General features: G+C 31.7%; 4 protein-coding genes across 4 annotated transcripts in view; 2 read left to right on the top strand and 2 right to left on the bottom strand.

The window, feature by feature from the left end:
* LOTGIDRAFT_214381 (hypothetical protein) overlaps positions 1-8,086 on the top strand; it is a gene marked incomplete at its 3' end in the record, with an annotated part of 29,287 nt that extends 21,201 nt beyond the window's left edge. Inside the window, exons 6-7 of the mRNA XM_009054102.1 lie at positions 7,100-7,263; positions 7,934-8,086. Of these exons, the coding sequence (XP_009052350.1) occupies positions 7,100-7,263; positions 7,934-8,086 (317 nt within the window). The remainder of the gene's footprint in view (positions 1-7,099; positions 7,264-7,933) is intronic.
* Positions 8,087-10,497: 2,411 nt separating this feature from the next.
* On the bottom strand, positions 10,498-12,129 carry LOTGIDRAFT_115322 (hypothetical protein; the record flags this gene model as incomplete). The annotated part of the gene is made up of 3 exons (XM_009054101.1): positions 10,498-10,826; positions 11,172-11,342; positions 11,799-12,129. The coding sequence occupies 3 exons, from the start codon at positions 12,127-12,129 to the stop codon at positions 10,498-10,500; spliced, it is 831 nt and encodes a 276-aa protein (XP_009052349.1).
* Positions 12,130-13,270: 1,141 nt separating this feature from the next.
* Positions 13,271-14,421, top strand: LOTGIDRAFT_159596 (hypothetical protein; the record flags this gene model as incomplete). Its single annotated transcript, XM_009054100.1, has 3 exons — positions 13,271-13,340; positions 13,631-13,743; positions 14,077-14,421. Coding segments are annotated over 3 exons (528 nt in total), but the record flags the coding sequence as incomplete, so codon positions are not given.
* A 766-nt stretch (positions 14,422-15,187) lies between these two features.
* On the bottom strand, positions 15,188-18,703 carry LOTGIDRAFT_115412 (hypothetical protein; the record flags this gene model as incomplete). Its single annotated transcript, XM_009054099.1, has 7 exons — positions 15,188-15,302; positions 15,681-15,751; positions 15,994-16,199; positions 17,108-17,245; positions 17,529-17,640; positions 17,979-18,176; positions 18,509-18,703. 7 exons carry the CDS (start codon positions 18,701-18,703, stop codon positions 15,188-15,190), a joined length of 1,035 nt encoding a protein of 344 aa, XP_009052347.1.
* Positions 18,704-23,646: the final 4,943 nt, after the last annotated feature.

Raw genomic sequence — 23,646 nt, 5'->3', positions numbered from 1 at the left:
TACAAGATATAATTGCTATCTGAATTATAATTTGACTTCCTGTAACCCTACAAATCCATAAAAAAAAGCCGTTATAGTTAAGAATATCATCACTACCCAGCTGCTCTAGGGGACAATTTTGAATGAAGACAGCATGATATGAGTTCTGATTGTTAATTACGTTCTGAAAGCCAGGCTTGGCGATATACCAGTATCATGATGTAAATTTATTTCATGATGTAAATTTGTTTCGCTAGTAATATCGACTGATTTAAAAAAATACCAAAATATCATGATATATCTTTAAATTTTCGTCCAGATAAGATCATCTACACAATTTGAACTAGTAATTTAATATTTGAAACAGATGTTTATTTCATGATATTAAAGACTGAGTTTTTTTTTGTATATTTATTGTTTTTTTGTTACATTTGAAATTTTTAGATAATAAAAAAAAAAATTGTTTCAAAAACCATAGGTCATAAATATCACGATATATTCCCATATTGCAATATATTAATGCTTAATATTGTGATATCAACTTGAACCAATATTGCCCAGCCCTACCTGAAAGTAACAACAGTCTAAACTTATGCTAATGTTGAATTGCAGATCAAGGCCTTCATTTTTAATTCTGAAAAGTAAGAGGGAATGCTGAAAATGATCTTTGTTAATTGATAAAGCAAATTTCTGAGTCAGTGTAGCAGAGCTATATGTAGATCAAACATCAACCATTAAAGCATTGCTTTTAGTGTTCCATTCAGTGTAATGCTCTGGTAAATTGTGCTCAGAATCAAAGGCTTTCTTTTCCAGTCGGTAAAGAGCTGTAACCAAAACATGAAAGAACTGATTTACAGCCAATCATGTTGGTATTAATTTCTAGTATGTTTTTGATTAGTGATTGAAACTGAATTTCTATATAACATTGTTCAGTAGAAATTAACTTGACTGTGTGAATTATTGCACGTCGAAGCAGTGGGTGTTACGATATCAATATGCATTGATTTATACATTTTTCCTGATTATAATTTGTGCATTCTGATTGATTTTTTATGAAATGAATTCAAAACAAACAAAATGAATAATGATATTCACAGTTCACTGCTTCTATATTATTAATAATAAATCGTATTTAGTGTAGTATGATAATTACTGGCATTTGTTTGTCCTATTTCATATGAAGGATATCTTGTATAAGGATACAGAAAGCACAATTCTCTGAAGCTATGAGCTCCAGAATCACTTTCATCTGTCTAATTAAAATAAGACCCAACTTCCGTTTGTATTTTATTATTTTCGTTTCGAATGTTTTATTAGCTATTAGTTTTATTAGCTTTGTAGGTAACCACTACAGTAAGGTCTAACACTGTCCTTGACTTTTCATTCTGTTAACCTTTGCTTGACCAGTTTTAACCAATCACATGGCTGCCCTTTCCAACGACGGGAAAATGAGACGCAAACAATAGGTGCATTCCGAGCCATAATAGACTGGTTTATCAAGTCCACTAGTTTAATACACCTCGAAATGCACCTATTGTTCGCGTCACATTATCCCATCTTTGGAAAGGGCAGCCACATGATCAGACCTTACTGTAGCCGTTACATACAAAGCTAATAAAGCTAATAGCTAATAAAAGATTCGAAACAGAAACTTGTAAAATACAAACGGAAGTTAGGTCTTATTTTAATTAGACTGCAGTTTTATAGTCTTAAGTTCAATGGTTGCTCACTGTTATCTTGTCACCTTCTGCTAGCTAATTAAAGTTAAACACAGTATATAGCATGGGTCATTTTATCAAATATACACAGAATTAAAATGAAGGTACTGTTTAATTTCTGCTTGAAAAAGTTGTCATTGTAAATTAAGATCAAGGGATGCTCAATGCTATTGTGTCACAGTCTGCTTGTTAAATGGACACAATATATCGCATGGGTCATCTTGCCAAATTTGTGGAGAGTTTAAATGAAGCTACTGCTTTTCTGCTTTAAGAAGTTATCGATTGAAATTGTCTCTAATGTCACTAAGGAGATCTCGATAAACCTAAATGTTGGTATTAAAAGGATTATTGCCCTCAGAAAAGTGCTTTCCAGATCGTCAAATTTTGATGTATTATCAGGAAGTAAAAACTCATTCTACTTGATCTGCTTTTCCATCAAGATCAACTAAATTACTGATCTGTATCATGAAACATTGTTCACATTTTCAAGCAATAATTGTATTCCATCTACATACTTTGGTCTAAAGTTAAAGATGAAAAAATTATCGTTTTAAAGATTCTATGGCCAAATCCTCTCTAACCTTTAGATATCATAGCTTCGGGTAGTGTGTATACTGCTCAATGACTTAGCTTAATTTACTCTTTTATTTTAGATTTAGAATTTTTTATCAAGAATGAAATTTAACAACTGTTTCCAAAGATCTTCTTGACAATTTTACAAAGTCTTTTTACTGTTGAATATTTTATTACTTGTTTTCTCAATCCTGTTAAAGATGAGTTTCCTTATTTTTTAGTGTCAAATCAGGCAAACTATTCGATTAATTGGTGTTTCTAATTAATTATCATGTATTCTTAATCATATCATTATGTTCTTATGACATATAATTAAGAGTTTTAACCAATAATAAATGTCCATGTATGTACAGTCAGGATAAACATAAAAAGACTTTTTGACCTTTCTTGATCGGTCACACGTTGGAATTCTGCTGGTAATTCTCTTCTAATTTAGATAATTATTTTATCAATTATGGACATGTGAGATAAAGTGGTTTTTTTCCAAGTCATATGAACACCTCTTTCTATTCATATAAGTATTAGCATTTTCATTTTCATAAATGTAAATAAGGAAACCCATCTTTAATTGAGGTTGCTTATTTAACTCCTCTGATACATGGTTCATGTTGCACAGTAGATGCATTTAAAAAAGTGAAATGAATGGAGTATTACCTCCTACTTTTCTGTAAATTATAGGAAGTCAGAAGCAGATTTTGCTGGAAATGTCAATACTGTTTCTATCTCTAATGTAAATAACACATTGATTATCCTCTCTTTAAACATATTGATGCAAATTCACTGTTCAATTTTAAAACAGTTCATTCAATGTGAAGTATAGTTTAATGAGATCTGACTTCATTTGAAATAATGACTATGTAGGATGTTTTTGACTGATGAAGATGTAATTTTAATGGTTTTAGAGTAGTGTATTATAGGTTAGAGAGGTATTTTGAACACATGTGATCATGGTATTGATTCTGGCAGTACGCCATATAGATGTACTGTTAGTTTGATAAATGTAGGCTATGAAATCAATAAATTTTCTAATGGTATATAATCTTAAGACCTTATTAACAACCATTCATTCTCTAGTTTCCCCTAATTTCATTCCCAATCTTTTCTTTTCTCTTGTTCTCTTTAATTTGATTTGTATTTCTTCATTCCAAAACAAGAATTACTGTGTCCTTGGTGGAATTATTTATAATTTAGTTTAAATGTAACCTTGTTTCTATAGCTTAACTGTACTCTCTCTCTGTTTTTTTCTTCCTGATTTGGTAGTGGATCTCTGTTGTATATTTATGTACATCTTTTGTTTTCTATTCCATGTTTGACAAACACTGTATTCTTAGAAAAATTAATTATAATATCTGTTACTGTTATGTGTTTATGATTAGCACTGGATCCATATGTGCTTGAGTATAAAAAGATCAATATTACATTTATATTTCAAAATGATCAGACATATAAAGATTAATACACCATTTTATCCTCAACCTTAGCTGTGTTAACAGGTTGTCTTTACTGATCTATTTGGTTGATTCAACAATTTATAATCAACTGTCAGTTTGTCAGACAAATCACTCAAATTAAGATAATAACAAAGGGTATGAAAGGGATTAAATCTAAGACTTAAATTCATTATGAGATTTTTTCAAAAAGACATGGACTTTATTCATATGTATTAAAAATAAAAAGCTGTACAAGCAAGACAATTCCATTAATCAAAAATCTCGTCCAAAGTATGGCAAAATCGGGAGTAAAAGTTGTATGGTAGTGGGCTCCTCAGAAGAGAAGTACTTTCAGGTGTAACTATTGTATCTTGGTGGTTGATTCCTTTTTTTCATCATCAGTTGTGAAATATTTCTCGTTTAACATCAGTAACTTTATCTTCATTGGTTCATCTTGTCTCTCTAAATTCAATTTCCTGTAATTATTTCAACATTCATCAATTTATGTCTCAGTGCTCTCTTGATAATCAAACTTGTGGCTGTGTTCGGCTCAGTTTTCAATCCTTGATAACAAGAAGAAAACATTTCTGAATTGATAGACCAGTATTGTATTTAACAATGTTTCTTTGATGATCATAATCAATCCATTTCAATTTCCTCTGATATTAAGTAAATTTATGACTTGATAGTGATAGGTAATTTCATGAATTGTAGAGGGGAGTGAACAAAACTCAACTTTCAGTAAGAAATGTTGAGGAGAAAGCATTTTGGAATTGGGAGATCAAAGTAATTGTTACGTGGATCTCAATCCTTACCAATTTCCTCACATGTTATGAACATTTATTATTTGATAGGTAATTTCATGAATTGACGACTAAAATTAAAATGAAGGATACCCAATCAGTGTATTATAAATTTTAAAGAACCTCTGACTGGCCAAATTTTTGCATTTAAACATTGCCAGTATTCAGACTCATGACATTTAGCTATTAAAAATGTCTTGCACTTTCAATGCCTGTAAAATTGAATAAGATTCTTATATATGGCTGAATGATCATCAAAAATACACAATATACTGAGATACATAGACTAGAAAACAGGACAGAAGTAAGAGAAACATGTTTGCAGAGCCCATTTTTATATTCATGTTATATTATTTGATAAGAGATATTGAAATGACCTTGAGTTTAACCTTCATTATTCCCATGGTCAACCTTTCTTCGTTAATCATGTCAATATTTTTAATTAAACACCAGGAAATATTTATTAGATGTCAGCTTCTTCTCCACAATCAACATGTTTTTTGGGTTGAAATATTAAAACAGAACCTGAAATATGTTGTTACATAGAGTTACACGCTGTGTCAAACTGACCAGTTTCGGGCTTCATCCCTAAAGAAGATTTAGCCTATTGTTAAATAAAGAGGTTTCTAAATCCACATTGTTTGGAATTATTGCTGGCTTTTAAGAAAATACCAAATGTGGATTAAATTTGTATGGCTGGACAAAGCTGCTTTCAATTTTTTGACTATTTTCAGTTTAACATTTGGCAATTCTGAAATTTACTGTTAGACAAGTAAAAACAAGATTCAGAGCAAGTCAAACAAAAAACAAATTAATAGAGGTTGTGAAAGGTTGTAATGAGATACTGTGTTCTATTATATTTTTTATCATGAACCATTAATTAAAATACTTCGTTATCTTAATGACTAATTACATAGATTAACCTTCTTGTCATTGTCATTAATGATAGTCGATAATATACCTAGCCCATTCTGCTGATAATACAGGCAATTTCAAAACTTACTCCAAAATACAGATAAGTTACTTTCAGTTTTGAAACAAATCTACATGCTGTTTCAGTTATTTCTATCAGATGAATATCAAAGTCATTTGCCTCTATTGTACCACTTGCACCAACTTAGCAAATTTAATTAAATGGTGTTATACTTCCTAAATTTCTGCACCTGATTGAACTGCTGTCTGCAGGGAGAGAAATTTTGCCAGGACAGCAGCTTTAGCCGTGTCTTTTTCAATATCCAACTGTCGCAAGATCTTTCACTTGCACAGCCTGTAGCACACAGGGCCTTGGTTAGTTTTCAATAAAAACCAGCTATTAATGATTTAACTATTATACAAATACAATATTGACCTGCCTCTAAAACTAATTTTAAAAAAAATATTGTTATTCTGTTTATTGATTATAAAGCACTTACAAATAATGAATGACATTTTTTTTAGATTTATCTGCAATCTCTTACTGTTTTCATGCAAATTTAGACTCAGTAGGTTCATAATGTGTAATATTTCACTACCAGGCAATGAAAAACATTGATAAGAGAGGGCTGACAATATAAGTCAAATATTCAACATTGAATATTGCAGAATTTCTCAGGTCATTATTGTAATTTTGTCCTGGTGCTTTAAGAAGTACAGTTAGAAAGTTTTTATTACCCTCCTTAATAACTGAACATGTAATAAACCTTCACATAGTTTATTATTCAACATTTTATTGCCTTACTGAGAGTCATTACAGTCTACAGATATATTCTACTGAGAGGTAATGTAACCATGTTAAAATGGTAATATATAGACCATTACCAATTTCCATATTCATAGCCATTACCTAATAATTTTATCATAAATTCATATGTGAATATTGTCTTGTTGTTAAATTTAAAATGTCTGTTATCATATTTATTACCATCTGTACTGTATTTTAATATCTATATTTAACATGGTAGTTTTTGCATCATCACAGACTTCAAACTGTGTTCTTCTCTTTGATGGAAGGGAGATAAATCCATCTAATATTTGAGAGGTGGATCTGGTCTGTCATTCCATCTAACCGAGTTGGAGCTATACCGGTAGTAACCATGGCATTACTTGAATACCATAACCAAATACAATGATGCATTAGTCTTGCATCAGTCGACACTAAATATTGTCTTGCTACATCAAGCAGACCAATTTCAGACTGGGATATACGCCATACCTTTTGTTTGTGTAGCAAAAAGTGAACAAAGGTCATATTCCAGCTCTAACTTTCTCATTATTTCTCTGGGCCTAAATGAATGTTATCAAATTTCAAAACAAGCTGATTGTCAAAAGTGCCAAACTTCTTTATCACATGTCATAACTCCTAAACAGATAATTCATGTTGGTGTATTGTGTAGAGTAATTTCTGTAACTTATATTGAATGGTTTGGAATGGAAATATTTATAGAATGTGGAAGATTTTGATGAAATTTCGAAAAATTTTGAATATTATTCATATGACTGATACCTTAAGGCTTTATCAGTGGGCTTATGTTATATTCCCTGTTTAACAAACAATTTGATGATTAAGGTTTGTTTAAATAAATGTTATTTATTATGTTATATGTTTAATTAATTTCAGAATTATCTCGCTATACTAGAGTACCTGCTGAAACTGTTCCCTTATCAGACCCTATCTCAGCTACTAGAGTGTTATGTGGGGCTCTAGTCTTACCCACTATAGCTACTATTGTTGGTAAATTAATGTTTGGTTCCGTACAGTCAAATTTCCAGAGAACTTTATTAGTAAGTATAACAAATTTTCAACTTTAGATAGGTGTTGCATGTCTTACCCTTCTGCGTCCAATTGGACTAATGAATAGGGGCAACGCCATGCAGTGTGCCTTGAGGAAATTTTTCCAGGACAGCCTCATAAGCCTACTCTTTTTTCAATTCCAACTAACGAAGTATGTTCAAGATAGCAAGCAAACGTATAATCACTGAGCCACATCGGCCGGCTCCTAAGGTTACATTGAAAAGATGTGGATTTGGTGATTTAGCAAATTGTTATCTTTTGTTTTCACACTGTCATGATTCTTGTTGATTGACTTCTCGCTCCAGTTTAGAGAGTTTGCTTCTATATTGCAGCCTTATCATCCATTTCCAAACCAACTGTCCTTTTGATGAGTTCTCAATTAATCAATTAGGTAAAAGCTGACAAAGGGCTAACTTTCCGTGGTATCAGATATCAGAAATTTTGATGAGCTCTTTTAATTTAGAAACATTTAGGTGGCAGGCCAACTTTCAGTACTAGCTACTGTTACCAAAAATTTTCTTCTCACAGCACCTAAACTCTTAGCAGACAACAATCCAACTTGCTACCAACTCTGCTTATTGTTGCAATATTACTTCAAATTGTACCTATGCTATGCTACCGGGAAAACCTCAATGACCTCTATTTTGTTTCTAATTTCAGGGTGGTATTGCATTTATAGCTATTAAAGGTGTTTTAAAAATATACTACAGACAACAGCAATACCATAGACAAGCCAACAGAGTTGTATTAGATTTCCCTGATGATATAACAACTGGTACAGATAACTCCACACAGACAGCCCCTACATCTTAATAATATTATATTTTATTAGCTTTTAAACACTCTTCTACTCATTATTTACCAAGGGATGTGTTATTTTGTTTATCATTGGATAAGTTCTCAAATTGGAAAGTCAAGTTGACTTGAATATAGTGAAAGACTCAGATATAGTATATATATTATCTTTTCCAGATAAAATTATAAATGTACTGTGATAAATGAATAGGTCTTGTTTTATCTAGTAGATATCTGAAATCTTTTCTTTTTTTAAAATACAATTATTTTGAGAATATAGGTATGTGCAATGAATCCATTCATGTTAAAGCAAAAATATTTCAAAATGAGCAGTATAACATTGCATGAAGAACATGCAGCTTAAATCACAAAATATATTGTATGTTTTTCTTCTTCAACTACAGTACATGCCCTAATTCTATGAGATCACTTGCACAATGCTGAGCACAAATGAAGTATGTCTTCATAAAATTGAAATTCAAATTGTAATGAATGTCTGTGAAATCAAATAGATTCTTTTTTTTTTGCTTGCTTTCCATAGAATTATTGATCCTTGAATGTTATGCTTGAAATATATCCCTGTAAAGGATTCTATTGGACTTATGTATAAGTCAATTATTATGTTAAAGCAATCTGTAAACCTCCAGTAAATGTAATGTTGAGAGAATATTTGGTGTCCTCCAGACAAGTTGTATGTTAATTGTTGATATTTTAATGTTAATATTTTATTAAATGTAAATAAATGTAATATTATTGGTGCAGAATAAAATATATTCTGGTATTTTACACTGGATTGTTTTTTTTTTTATGAACAAGACCAATCTGTCAACAAGGAAAAAGTTGTAAATGAAAAAGGAAAAGTTGAGCATATAAATTCAAAACAAAAACAGTTTAAAAATTAATGAACTTTTAAACTGATTGTAAAGAAGGGACAGTGACAGCATCATTTTTGCCATTCCAATTTTCAATCAGACATCTGTGGTTCCTGCAATTCCACTAAAACTATGTGTTTTATGAGGTCACTTACGCAAAATATGCTTTATTACATAAGGACTTCTTGAAAAGTGACGGCATATTCTAACCAAAAACTAAGTGGACTCTTCTTGTGATATCACAAATATCTTTACTTGACTATAAATGGCCAGATTTAGAACGTGCAGATTATGTTGGACGTGATGATAGAGGCTGGTGTAATTGCCTCAAATTGAAAAACGCCAAAGATGTTAGCTCCATATTTAATATGAAAAATGACATTTCTAATATAAAATATAAACAAACAGCACTATAAATAATAACACATGATTTAACAGAAGTTAGTCACAAAAGCTTAAGCAAATTGTAAAAATAAAGACAGTCTGATTTGTAACATAACCATTTCAATTTTTACCTATATTTTTTCTATATGTTGATCTTTCTAAGCACATTACATCAGATTTTGTGTTTTTAACTACAATTACCAAAATCTATCCTATTTATTGAATGTTTTTGAAAGTGCTTCATAATATGCAAAGCAAACAAAATCAATCACAGATTTGGATTTCGGATATTTGAAATGTTCAGTAATATCATTGAAGAGAGAAGTACCTATGGGAATAGTGCGAGTGCTTGCATGCCACATTTCTCCAAATGAAGCCAGATGGAAGATTTTTCAAATTCATAAAAGCCCACAAAAAGTATTAACATAGCTATAAAAGGAAGCATTAGTATCACAATGTTGTTTTATACAGATAACCTAAACTTTAAGTGAATTCCAATTCTTAAATATCATTCAAGTCTTATATGAATTCCTATTCATTTACTTTTTAGAAAGACTTGTTACTTACAACACATCACAGTTCTGATTTTCAAGCCATATTTGCATTAAATCCTTGATCACTGAAGATAGCATTGGTGAACACTGTTGAAGTTGATGTAGAATCATCACGAAAATATTTCCATTTTATATATCAACTTTGTTGAAACTAATCCTTGCGATTTAAATAATTGTCTTTAACTAGTTGACACTTCATAAAGGAAAAGTTAGAGTGTGTGCTAAAATGACACTTATATTTACAACAAACTCGTATAGATCATTTTTATGTTTCAATATTCAACCTTTCCTAATATAGGTAGTACAAAAAGTTCTAGATTTGAATTTCAGTGTCTCTTATGTTTAAATTTTGTGGTTAAAATTAAGTCAAAACTAAATCAGAATATATATTATATGTTATATCCATACTTCAAAGTCATTCTTTTGAAATAAATGCAATTCCGCTGTTTCTAACGTTTCAATTCTGTGGATCATATAAATTTACAACTGAATCATAACATGTTTTGTGCAAACACCAATGTCATTGTTCTCAAATGAAAGCACGTTCTTTTGATTTCACTGTCAATTATTCTGCACTATTTCACAGTTATAGCAGAGGAACCAAATCACTCAGTTTATATTAAGGTGTATATGCAGGCGGAGGAGGAATATTTCCAGAGGAAGTCAATGATGGTGACTCTAAATCCATATTTGGTAATAAGCTATTCAGATCATCATATTCATTCATTATATAATTATGTCTTGATTCTTCGTAAGGTGAGCGCTGTCTGAGACAGTTACAGGCTACGCTAAAAACTGAAATACCCCCAGCAGCTGTTACTAAATAAAAACTGATATCGAATGATACTTCCACTTTACTTCCTTTATGAAGTTTGGATGTTTTCTGGAGCTGAGACACATAAACTGTTACATAATAACAGAACAGGTTCACAACCACACACATTAACACTGAAATTAGAAAGGACACATAACGTAAATTAGTTATTTTCCACATGAAGAATGACAAATCAGGGCTGGACCCATACCTAATGTATTCCTTTCTCCTATTTCTAATTAGTTGTTTATCGTGCATTGGATGATGTCCCATGTCTAATCGCACCTGAAGTCCCCGTCTTCCAAAGCCCAATGATGCAAAAATATTTCAAAAGCAGCTGTTCTTATGGTGGCATATTTTGTTCAAATAAAGCCCAATTCAAATTATCTACAACATTGAAGACTGACTGAAATATTATTCTATCCAAACAGAGAATGATTCAGTTAAAAAAAAATCGGTGGAGTTTTGGCATTACCTACCTGATAATATACTAAATATAGCATTTCTTCTTAACATCTTTAAAAACCTATGAGCAGGACCCATCAAATCCAATAGGAAGGCAAAAAGGCTGCATAGTATACCAAGGAAACAGAAGGCAATAATGAACTTAAATAATAACACAGTTGTAAATGTAACACAGTTTGTCATTACTGAAAAGAAAAAGATATGAAATATTAGAGCTGTGTATTATAAATCATGTTATGAAATGATATGTATCACTATATAGGGGTTATGATGAATTAAAAACAGTAAGCGTATGCCATATGGCATAAAATGTAGTACTTTATCTTTAAAGTTTCATTACTTTTTTCACTATTGTATATTTTTAAACAAAACACTATAATATTTCTAGTAATTTATTGTTAATAGGCTTACTGTTGCCACATTGGGTGTCATATAGTGATTTATCGCTTCTCAATATATTGTGCCAGCATTAGAAAAGATCTTACCACATTCTAATTATATTTTTTTTTATCTCAACAATAAGAAAAAGAATAGTTTCTTTCAATCTAAAGATATTCATTAATTTTTCACATTAAAATCACCTCACATTCTTAACAAAAAAATAATATAACACTATTACTTACCATCAGTTGATTCAGGACCAAATTTATAACTGTTCAAAGATTTAGAATTTTGATGAAAAGTTCCATCATAGAAGAACTGATAGGCTCCAAGATGGTGTAGATCTCCTTTGAATGGAATTGTACAGCCTCCTCCAGACAATGAGATCCAGTTTGGTTCAGCAAGCGCTGTACATAGAGTAACTATTGTTATCATGCTACACACTGCAGCAGCAAAGTTCTTTTCCTTCTGTTTAAAGCGAATCCTTGATCTGTGTGAGGAATGGCTTCTACTTCCATCTCTCCTACTGCGTCTTCGGGAACGATTCCTACGTGATCCAGATTCTCGTGATCTGCTTGTGCTGTCAGTCATTATAGCTAATCCTGGTGAGGGAACAGGTGCTATACTAGGTGTTGGCACCAATGTTTGTGTTGGTAGGGGTGCAGGGGTGGAATTAGTTGAAGCCATATTTCACACTTAGTTTTTAATATCACAGATTTGGATGTTGGGTACCTTGTATTGGATGTAAATCTTTTACAGATTGTCAATATATTGCTGACAATACTGTTCAGAGACAGAACTTTTCCTTTTAAATACAGGTATCAATAGAATAACCTTATATTCTCCTTATGCCATGGAATTATAACCAGAAAAAAGGGTCCATTCGTCTTCTTTCTAACAAACTTTGACAACACAGCTACATATGAACTCCATACGTATGTTGAACACAGAAAGAATTTATCAAGTTTGTTACTTAAAGTGATTAATCATATGTGACAACAAACTGTTTCACTAGCTCTATTGTTTGTATTTTTGTAACCCACCCTTCTTTATAGCCTGGCTACCAACTTTCAAACTTGTTCATTTTGGTACTGTGGCCAGGTATTCTAAACCACAAATTGTTCACTGTGATAACTTTTATAAGGGGGCGAATATATTTATCCTAAATGTTCTTTTTTCCAAGAATTTGAAAGAAATTTTGTTCTGTGTCAGAGGAAAATTACTTCCTAGTCATCCATTATTTTGAATTACTTCCCCTTTCAACCTTGACCTCAAACCGGATGTTTACATTTTTAAAAACCATCATGGCGTCTTTTCAAGAACCCCAAGAAACTTCAACTCACCAAATCGATCAGTTAGAGCAGGCTTTTAAGGTTAGTACCGCTTAAGTTACGTGGTCATCGCTCCTAACGACTGGGTTTCATAACTCATAAATTCTGTAGAGCTGAAGTGAAACTTGTCATATTTCCTTTGTTTAGAATGTAGATAAAGTGGTGTGTTACGTTAGATCTGATCAGTCACTGGCTGGTGACAATTTTAGTGTCACTGATGATATTGTCCCAGAAGACATGCATTCTAATTAATTAAAAGTTAAGCTATGAAAAATTAAAGTGAAATGGAAGTGTTGATATTCATTTAAAAGTCTACAGGTCCAAATTTAGAACATAGTAATGTCATGTGCACTCTCAGACACCTGTTTTTATTTCATCAAGTGCTCACATTCTGTTTGTAGAAATGTGTAGAACAGTTGTCAGCACAAGAGCATTTCAATTCCTCAGACACGACAGAGGAAAGCAGAGTGGGTGAGTATTTTGTCTCCAAATTACAGTAATACTCTTTGACCTAAAACCTAAGTATAGACCATGTTAAATTTAAACACAACCCAGATTTCGAGGTGAAAATTCACCTCTTGAATTCATATTTCCAAAAATGTTTGATCTGATTTGTTGACCATCAACCTAAGTAAGTAGTTTAGGATTTATTATTTCTATTCATACAAAAATTCAGGCAAATTGCTATTCTCAAGTAAGTATCGAGCAGTAGTAATTGTGTTTGACAATAATCTCAATGTTGAAGTTTTTATACTTTTCAGGAATTGAACAATCAGTACAGAAGTTTATAGATTTAGCTAGAGAAACTGAATATTTTTTTCTCAATAAGCGATTAGTGTTATCCACACAAAAACCAGAGCAAGTTTTGAAAGAGGTAAATTATGTTTCTTACAGATCACATATTAATGAATCCTACATAGCACACAAATGATATGATTTGTGTTCACTATTATTCAACAATTTGGATCAAATTTACCCAAGAATCTCAAATCAAATCTCTCGGCTAAATTTGCATCCATCTACAACAGTTGTAGAAAGCTCATAGAATGTGCACAAAAATGTGAACATGTAAATAATTCTATATTAAAAATATATTATTCCATTATTCTTCTGAAGGATTGCAATTTAGCAAATGGTTCCTATTTATTTGTAAATTGCTTTAAGTTTCTGTATAACTGTTTTCAAAATGCATTTGTCCCTTTTGTAGGATATTCAAGAATTGAAGAATGAAATTGAAAGGAAAGAGAAATTGATTGATAAACATCATGAAAGATTACAGAACTGGCAAAATAGATTACATAAAATTCCTGGTAATGGAGGTCCACAGCCAGGAGGTGCTGGTCACCCCCAGCAACCTCAGGGTCCACCGCCTCCTCACCCTAGTATGATGCATCAACAACCACCACCTCAGTTTACAGTCCCAGGGCCCCCGGGTCATCCTGGACCCCCAGGACAACAACCATTTGTACTGCCCCCACCACCTTCATCATCATATCCATTGGCATACCTCAAACAGAATTTATCAAATATTGGAATGGGAGAAAGGAGATGAGAAGACTTACTTATGGTATTTTTGGAATATATTTGCATCTTATCAACAGAATCTTGTGTACTATTTGGAAAGAATGGTACTATGTTTTAAACTGGGTTCTTGATTCCAGATGTGTGGTTGAAGTTAGAAATTATAACTTAAAGACCTCATCTATTTCTATTTGAGACTTGAGGCTCTTGATATTTCATGTGGCTATATTACTGAACTCAGATATGTATATGAACAATTTAATAAAACAATACTTTTCATTGTGTTTTTCTTTTGCATTTTTAAATATGCTTTGAACATTATTAAAATACTATTATTCAAGTATCATATTCATAGGCATTTGCCATTAAGTAATATCCAATTATTAAAGTAAATGCTTAATCAGTAGATACTATCCAATAGCAATCTCATATTATTAAATATTTTCATGGTATTTTATATTCACTAAAATAGCTACTGCTATCTTATAGATATAATTGCACTATTAACAGGTGCTTGTTTTTATTTCCCAGTGGAATAGAATTATTAAATATTCAAAGGCCGCAGCACAATAAGAGTTCAAATGAGGCTAAGGAGGGTATGGGTGGATTTACATACATAATCAAAAAAGACACTTCTAAAGTTTGGATTGTTGTTTGCCTCTATAGCCTTGATTATTCAACAGCCTTGTATGAGGACATGATACACATTTGATTTTCATCAAGATAGTTATGACAACCTTAATTATGTGTTTCCACAAATCTTCTTGTTCAAGCACATGTCATTAAAAGTATGAATATCACAATAATTGTAAACCATTTTGATCTTTAAGTTGATACGTCGATGTTTTCCAGTTTAACCCGTGACCTTTAGGAACATGGAATGATGGGAATAATACTAATCTGAGGAATGACCTGAAAAGACAATAACATTTTCAAGTTAAAAAAAAATGTATACATGATGTGCTTCAACAGCCATACCTTAAAAAGTCTCAAAACAGAACAGCAGCTATATTTAACAGCTATCATACAAGCTATTAAGGATAGGTAAAAGTCTACATGCCATTTCAATCTGAAGTAAGTCTAATGGTACACTGAATCTAATGATATTCTTTGCTCATTTGCCTTAAATCTAATTAAAGGCAAAATATAATTATAGGAAAAGGTAACCCCATTTTTAAAACTAGACGTCATGAAACACTTCTCAGCAGCATGAGATGAGCTGATATTCTAAAAGATTCTTAACTTTCAGTGAATTTCAATTAATTAAAAGATAACTATACAAATGCTTACTTTTTTCTTGTGACACCAAAAAATTCTTTCCAATTGGCTATAATGCCTAAATTATATGGATTTTTAAAAACCTAAAATAGAAAAATACACAAATAATCAAAATAGATATGTAAGATAATGCAGGGCACTGAGAGTTAAGAATAAATTTAGCTCTCAAACAATAAGTCTTCTGGAAAGTTTAAACTTTTTATATGTATCAGGGAGGCTGATAGCATCGAATTGCTCCTTTCCAAGTTTTCAATCTGACCTCAGTAGGTCAAATTTTTAACAATTGATGAAAAGATGCGTCTCTGAATTGAAATGTAAAACTTACTCTCCCCTTCTTTTTTAATCTTTTTCTTTCTTTACCATTAATATGTTGTTCTATACTAGTTTCACCACGACTTATTAGTCTAGAGTGCCATAATGTTAACAGTCCTAGAGCTATAGATACACCCGTACATAGTAAAAACTCAAACACTACTAAATTATGGAACATTTCATCCTTATAGTTCACTATGTTTTCTTGAATATGACTGTCTTTATGAACACTGACTTCGGTAGGCTTTATTTCTTCACTGGGAGTTTCATCAGTGGACTGGAAATAATATATAATTGAATATTGAAGAAGCATTTAAATGGTTTTCACAAAAATATTGACACTTGAGTGACAAAATATGTATGAAATACAAATCTGTATAAAGCTGTGAAAAATTTGATAATGATGTATTTAGAGTGTCAGTCATATTGATTATTAACAGCTTCTTGAACAGTACTATCAGCTATGCTTTGACATCTCATTTTTGGCACCATCTTTACAGGTAACTTTTGAGGTGATATTTTAAGAACACACTGACAAACCATTCTTTATAGTTTTCACAGCTTGTAAATACACCAATTGTGTTAAGGTGAATAAATGTAATCAGTGTAATATTGAAAAAAATTCTTACCTTTGCTGATATTTTATCTCTTAAAGTATTTAAAGGGTATAAAAAATTAGGAAAGATCAACTCCTGAAAAAGAAAATTATTGATAAAAACAAGTTGATTACAAAGTGATGTTAATACAGAAAAGACATGAAAAAGGGCCAAAAGAAACAGATCAAGAAAGATAACTACAACTACATGATGTTTTTACCTTAATCAGAGTGATATAAGGTGCTCCTTGATTTAAAACTGTATCAATCATTTCATAGATCTGTAAATACAACAGGGCGCCTTATAGTTTACAGTGCTAGACATTTTCAATGTTACACTAGACCAGTACGTGGCCAGTAACACAAAAATGCCAATTTTCACTGAAGGGAAATGACACTCAAAATTGAGTAACATGGGTGGGGAATGGCTGGGAAATTTGACCTTCAGTTCTGCGCAGCATCCATTTAGACTGACATCGGTTCCATGGTATAATAGACTTGTTCATATGTAGTTAATAAATCAACTGTATACTTACTGAATTTCCATAAAAATGCTGTATAAATAAATCATAGCCAACATAACTGACATAGATTGTACCAATCCACATATACAAACAGAATAAATAGAAATGATGGTGATTATAAAACCCTACACAATTATTCAACCAAGCTAGTTTAGAGTTAAGGAAAAGGATGGAATTAATTAACTTGGTTTAGACTATTTAAAATTCCCTTAAAAAGTTCAGACCATTGGGGAATGGGGTTTTGTCTCAAAGACCACACATAAACTACTTTTTTGATTGTCCCCTCTCTTCTATTGGACTGCATTTTAGCTATCTAGAAAATATTTATTTAGAATGTAAATATTGAGGTATGCCATATTATTCTCAATAATTCTTAAATAAAACCATCTAGTTTGAAAATAGTCATTATGATTTGAATTTAAAGGATACGACAATGGTGGTCCATTTTTAAAATACAGCTATTACAAACACTACAATGATGTGTTCTGGGTGGTTTGGGTGATATACATTTCTTACAAATTGATACCGAATTCTCCACATTCTGAAATAAATAAAAAAAAAATGAGATTGAAAAAGAACAAAATATGAAGCTTTCACATATTGATTTATGCAGTTATCAGCAAGCTTGCACATACTCTTTTTTACATTTTATTTTGGAAATATGAACACAAGAACAATAATATATGAGTAAATTAGACTGTTTTGATTGGTTAAAATTCTCTGCCTAATGCAAAGCTATTTGGATACAGTCTCATCTATTTATTGATAAAGGGGCGTGCTTACTGAGTGATCCTTCAGCTACATATTAAAAAATGTGATAGTTGTGATCATCTCACAATTTTCTGAATATGAAATACTACACAAACAAAAGCTACTCACTGAAGAAGGAGGCTGACCAGCATTTCTGAAAACACCCATCAGATAATGAAAGACAATATTGATCAATAACCAGTTACCAAATATAAAATGAGCCACTGTGACTAGTGTATGGGAAGTAAAATAAATACGAGGAAATAAACAGGTGTAGAATACAGCAACAACAAATGTTATCATGATAACTACAAATGTAACCATTATCTAAAAAATAAACACATATTGACAATAAACAGTTATCACTTTTTGGTTACACTTATGCGATGAAATCAGGAATAGATCAATGCAAAGAAGTTGACCAACGATAGGATCCCTATGAACATTATCCTCGTAAAATATGGGTGTTTATCTCTATCTTTTGATTTCATACTTTTAGGCAGCAGCAAGAACTGACCAAGAACAAAATTTATTAAACTAGGTTTTTCTCTAGATTTTATTAGTGAATTCTTCTTTCTTATTCTTTTCACTTAGATTCATATGTTTATCTTTGCTATTTATCATGTGAAATCAAACGAACTGATTAAAATCATACTTACAGGTCCAAGATATTTAGCAAAATGGTCAACAAACCAAAACATTGGTTCCATGGCAGTATCAATACATGAATTCCATGTAGTAAATTCATTGTAAAACATTGTTCTATACATTAATACCCAATATTCCCACTTCTGCCTAAAATACTGCTTGATTTTTCTGGGTACCAGATTAACTGTCCAAGTTATTTTAGCCATCTTGGAGAGTTTCATTTTAACAACAACTCATTGTATCAAATTACTGGAACTGAAACAAAAAAAAATGTAAATATTCAGGCCTACAGAGAGGTTTTGTCATTTGCAGTTTGATAATATCTAAGAATTACCATCATGTTCTGTTTAAGACACATTGAACACCCATTGAAAAAGCTTACAAACCATAAGAGACAATTCAATAATAGGAAATATGGTGAACCTGGAATGGAGAGAGGCGTCTCTATAATATTACCAATATCACGCCCAGAAATTGATATCTAAAATCAAGCCGACAGACACGATGGTATGAAGATAGAAAATATCTATTTAGTACCATAAGCTGAAGGGGTTGGTTAGACCATAAACAGCCATTATCATCTGAATTACACGTCAGAAAGTAATATTTATCGTTTTATTGAATTAATTGATAAAAACATCCTCCATGTTGTTTTGATTGAAGGTTTGTTTTTGCCTCTACATTGAAAACTTAGTTGAAGGGAAATAACTCTGACAGTGAAAACTCAAGACAACAATAAAATCTCCTTAATCTTTGATAAGGTTTAATCACCAACGTAAACATTCTATCTTGTAGATTCTCACTATCACGACTCGCGGCACGATTTAAATCGAAGTCTAAATCGTAGACAAACGTGATTATCCTATCATCTGAAGGTCGGTCGAGACAATCGCGTAAATAATAGAAACTTTGTAAAAATTTTCTACGATCTACACGATCCATTGGCAACCGGGATCATCGTATCAGATCGTACTGTTTCGTAACAAAACACGACGGATCGAGTCAAGTCGATCTGGTTAGAACTGATACGAGACAAATGCTCATGCAATCCGTTTCGCATCTGAACGCAGAATTTTTCTGAAATCTTATACGATGATACCGATTGACAATTGGTCGTGTTCATCGTAGAAAACTTTTGAACCGTTCAAAAAGTTTCTAGGATAAAGACGATTGCCACGACTGAGCCAAAGTTGGCCCTGGTCATTATCTTGGTGGAAAGCTTTAATCTAATGATCTAAAACTGGATCGGAGCAACTCTCCATCATTTAAATGTTCCAGAATCGCACCCTTCCAATCCGTCCGAGGAACAGTAGGTCCAGACTTTATCTTTTATTATGCACCATCCTTTGAAAATATAATAGGGGTAAAATCTAATCAATGTAATTGTCTTGATATTGCATAAAAAAGTAGATATCTTATGTGGAGATGTGGGCGTAACTTTGCTTGCCCGACAATTACACTTTGAGACTATCATATTAATGAAGCAATAAGATTGCTAACAGGCCTACATATTTTTCAGTGTAACTATTTTCATCAAATGTTCCAGCCAGGCGTTTACTTAGTTTGAAATTCATTAGGTCTCTATATCGACGAGAACATTAATTTCCTCTGATAGGCCTAAATAAAGAAGGAGTTTGGGGAGAGATACCCTCAGGTGCAACAAAAGACAAATAGTTTTAGTCACTCATAAAATTGCATGTCTCTTCTATTATGAAGGTTCTTTTATTTGTTTAGTATGTTCAAAACTTAATATCAATGATTGCCTCCGTTCCCTTTCACAAATCACAATTACTTGGCTGGATACCGCGGGGTATATCTCAGGGAAATACACCTGATGAGCAAGATATGTTGTTCACAATAAAAACCCAAACTAATAAGTGTGTCAGTTACTATCAAAGATTTTAAAATGAAAAGAAATACAAAGATTTTAGATCCCGTTGTTTAATACTCGAACAGGAGTCAATCTATTGTTTTAAATCTGTACAAAGTTGACAAAAGAAAAAAAAACAATCAATCAATCAGTGAACTGACGTCAGGTTTACCTGTATTTTACCTCTTACATGATCCAATCACAGATCTTATTGGCTGGTTGTAACTGGTCGTTTTACTAGCGTAACTGTTTCTAATATTTGGCACAGAGTTCGGTCATTAGGACAAGGCAGAAGTGGCTAAAAGACGTGTCTCATTTCGATTTACAGATACATCAAGTCGAGTTCAACCAGGAAATAGTGTAATGGTGTGAAGAGAGGTTGAAATACTATAATTAAAAACTGATAAATTAAAATAATTATTGGTAAGATTTGTTTTTAATCTTTTGCTATTTGTAGGCTATTTCGTGTGAATATCTTGAAATCATATTAAAATTTCAATTTTATCAAAGAACTGGCGATGGGATAATTAAAATAGACTATATTAGATTTTTTTTATCTTTATAAACAATATAAGCGATCTGTATAATGGTTTAAAAATGCTATATTCTGTTTTTCAAAATATTGCAGTAATCTTTTAAAAACAACACGCAACAAAATGAATGCTGATAAATAGGTCCCATTTATTGCTATTATTAATTTGCATGTGTGGAGTCTTATTTTACAAATACCATAAATTGGGTATAGTCTCAGAGAGAACTGAGAACTCACCAGGAAATATGTTATTTTTCGTATGATCTTTAAAGAGTTAAGTTATTTTGATGATAACGTTACAGACTGTGTGGTCTAATATGGATACGACATAATTTTTAATGTCAAATCTTAGAAAGCATTGATAACATGGACCTCATGCAAAGCTGATAGCAGAATATGGCATTTTTAATGTGTAAATATAATAACATGGTCGTTTGTTAATATTTAGCATGTTATTCTATATCCTCTTTACCCATTCTATATATTTACCAAAAAGATTTTCAAATGATCACGTGATCATAGGTAAGTATATATATTCAATGTTGTCTGCTTAGCTTGGGCTGATATATTGCTTTTATTTGCTTTGCGAACATTTCACCGCAAGTTTATCAATGTGTGAGAACTGGAATTGAGATGAAATTATGTCACGCCATATTATTTCGTATGTGATTTCCCATTTGGGCATCCATACCTACTAAGGTTGTATGTTGAATAATATGGAAGGCGAACTGTGCCAAAAGTTATATATTCAAACAATGAAAATTATGCAAGTTTTATGGAAGCTTTTTCTATAACATTGTACTTTTTGATGATGCTTTGATATTATTATGTATGGTGGGAACAAAAAATATGGTTACAACCTTATAGAATAGTATATGCTTTACATTACATGCATGATTCATTTCGAGGATTTTCAGATTGCCTCATTTTTTCATCTTGATTCTAGTTCACATGATTTTCACCGAAATCTATTTCATTAATTCATGTTTATTACATTTCAAGGTAAGTATGATATTTTAGTACTCGATGGTAAAGGTCTTCAGTTTCTTGCTATGTTTGGTGACAGTAGTAGGAAGTAAGTATAAAGCTTTCATTGTATACCTTTTGTCCTTGGTCAGTTCAACTGTTCTCTTCAACCCGATTTCATCCTTGGCCTCATAAAACCACCTCCAGATTGAGTGTCATAGTTAGGAACTTTGTCTCTACTCAAAATATAATTTTTTTCAATATCTTACAATATTTCTATTTCTATTTCTAGATAATCTCTATTTTTTATGAGGTAATATCTAAATTAACAAAAACAATAACCACAAATGTTTTGAAATATATTGAAAATCACATTTAGAAATCAAAATCTTCAAATTTAAACTGAGTCAATAGAACGGAAGGACAATCTTTGGTCGTGATTTGGGTTAAATGGAACAAACATGGTTCGTATAATATTGGGATCTCTGAAGAATTTTGTGCACAGACAGAAAACATAATATCATATCAAGTTGGTCTTTCTTTTAAATTGTGTTCGTGCATGAGTTTTGTTACAGTTTGCATGTGCATGCTTAATGCACTAAACTTTTAATTAGGTTACATAGTTCACAAAGAATTTTGGCACCACAAGCATGGAAGGGGTCTTGTGAATATTTTCTCTTTCTACTAACTATTGTAGCTTTTGTGTTCAGTGTGTCACAGGCATGGAATGCTTATGCTTGTTATTTTGGTGGTATTGAGTGAGTGTTTGGTGTTAATTGTTAATTTGGTGTAATTTATGTATTTATGGGGTATTTTTGGACTAATATGGTGAACAATGTAGCAAATAGCTGTGAAGAAAATTAATCCTGGTTTATAGTGTGTTTAATTCTATGCATTCAACAGTTAATGGCATTGATGGTTTCGTTGTATATATGTGACACACAACTGGCATGCACGTGCGGGTTAAAAATTAGGTTATGAAATTTAGTAAATAATTTTAGTTTATTAAAACACTATTTCTTTTAAAATAGGTCGTTCGAAAATTCCAACTCTATTTTAAAGCAAATATTTAAACGACTGTATCTTTTAGATCAGGGTTTCAACCTGGGGTAGTTAAGAAATTTTGGTAATGAGGCGCTTTGGACAAATTTTCTCTTCAGTCAGGCTATATTCTCCGACATGAAAAAAAATATTGAAATAGTAACGGATTTCAGGCGATCAAGGACAATAGAAAGAAAAGGGCGAACAAACCCTGTCATAAATCATAACAGATCATAACCTGATTTCAAACTCTTAATGAGAAATTCCTCTTTTTGAAAATCAGAGAAATTGGCTGCTATTAACTATGATTCATTTTAGTCAATTGAAATGTAGTGGATGTTTGTTTTACCCGTGGGTAGAGAAATCACATCCTTGACCCAAACAAAATCTAGCTGTTTATAGAAGGTCTTGGGAACTTTAAGAAATGTTGATAACAGTGGACAATCAGACACTGGCCTCAATGTTAAACAACGACCCAACAGTTTGATGACAAATATTTTGATATTGAGATAAGAATCCGAGCCTATTTAATTCTCGACCTGAATCAATGTTTCAAGTTGTTTTTAGTTTAAACAAGCTTTGATTCAATATTACATTCTATGTCGCGCTTTCAAATTGTTTTCACACTTTTTCCACAAAATGGCCATACAAATATCTTTAAATTCTTGAAAAGAAGGGTCAAATTTTCGGGGAATCACGAAGTCTGATATAGATTTTTTTCAAAACTGTATTCATTTTTT

The sequence above is a fragment of the Lottia gigantea genome, assembly GCF_000327385.1.
Source record: "Lottia gigantea unplaced genomic scaffold LOTGIsca_21, whole genome shotgun sequence".
NCBI lineage: Eukaryota > Metazoa > Mollusca > Gastropoda > Lottiidae > Lottia > Lottia gigantea.
This window is presented reverse-complemented; position numbering and strand designations above follow the sequence as displayed.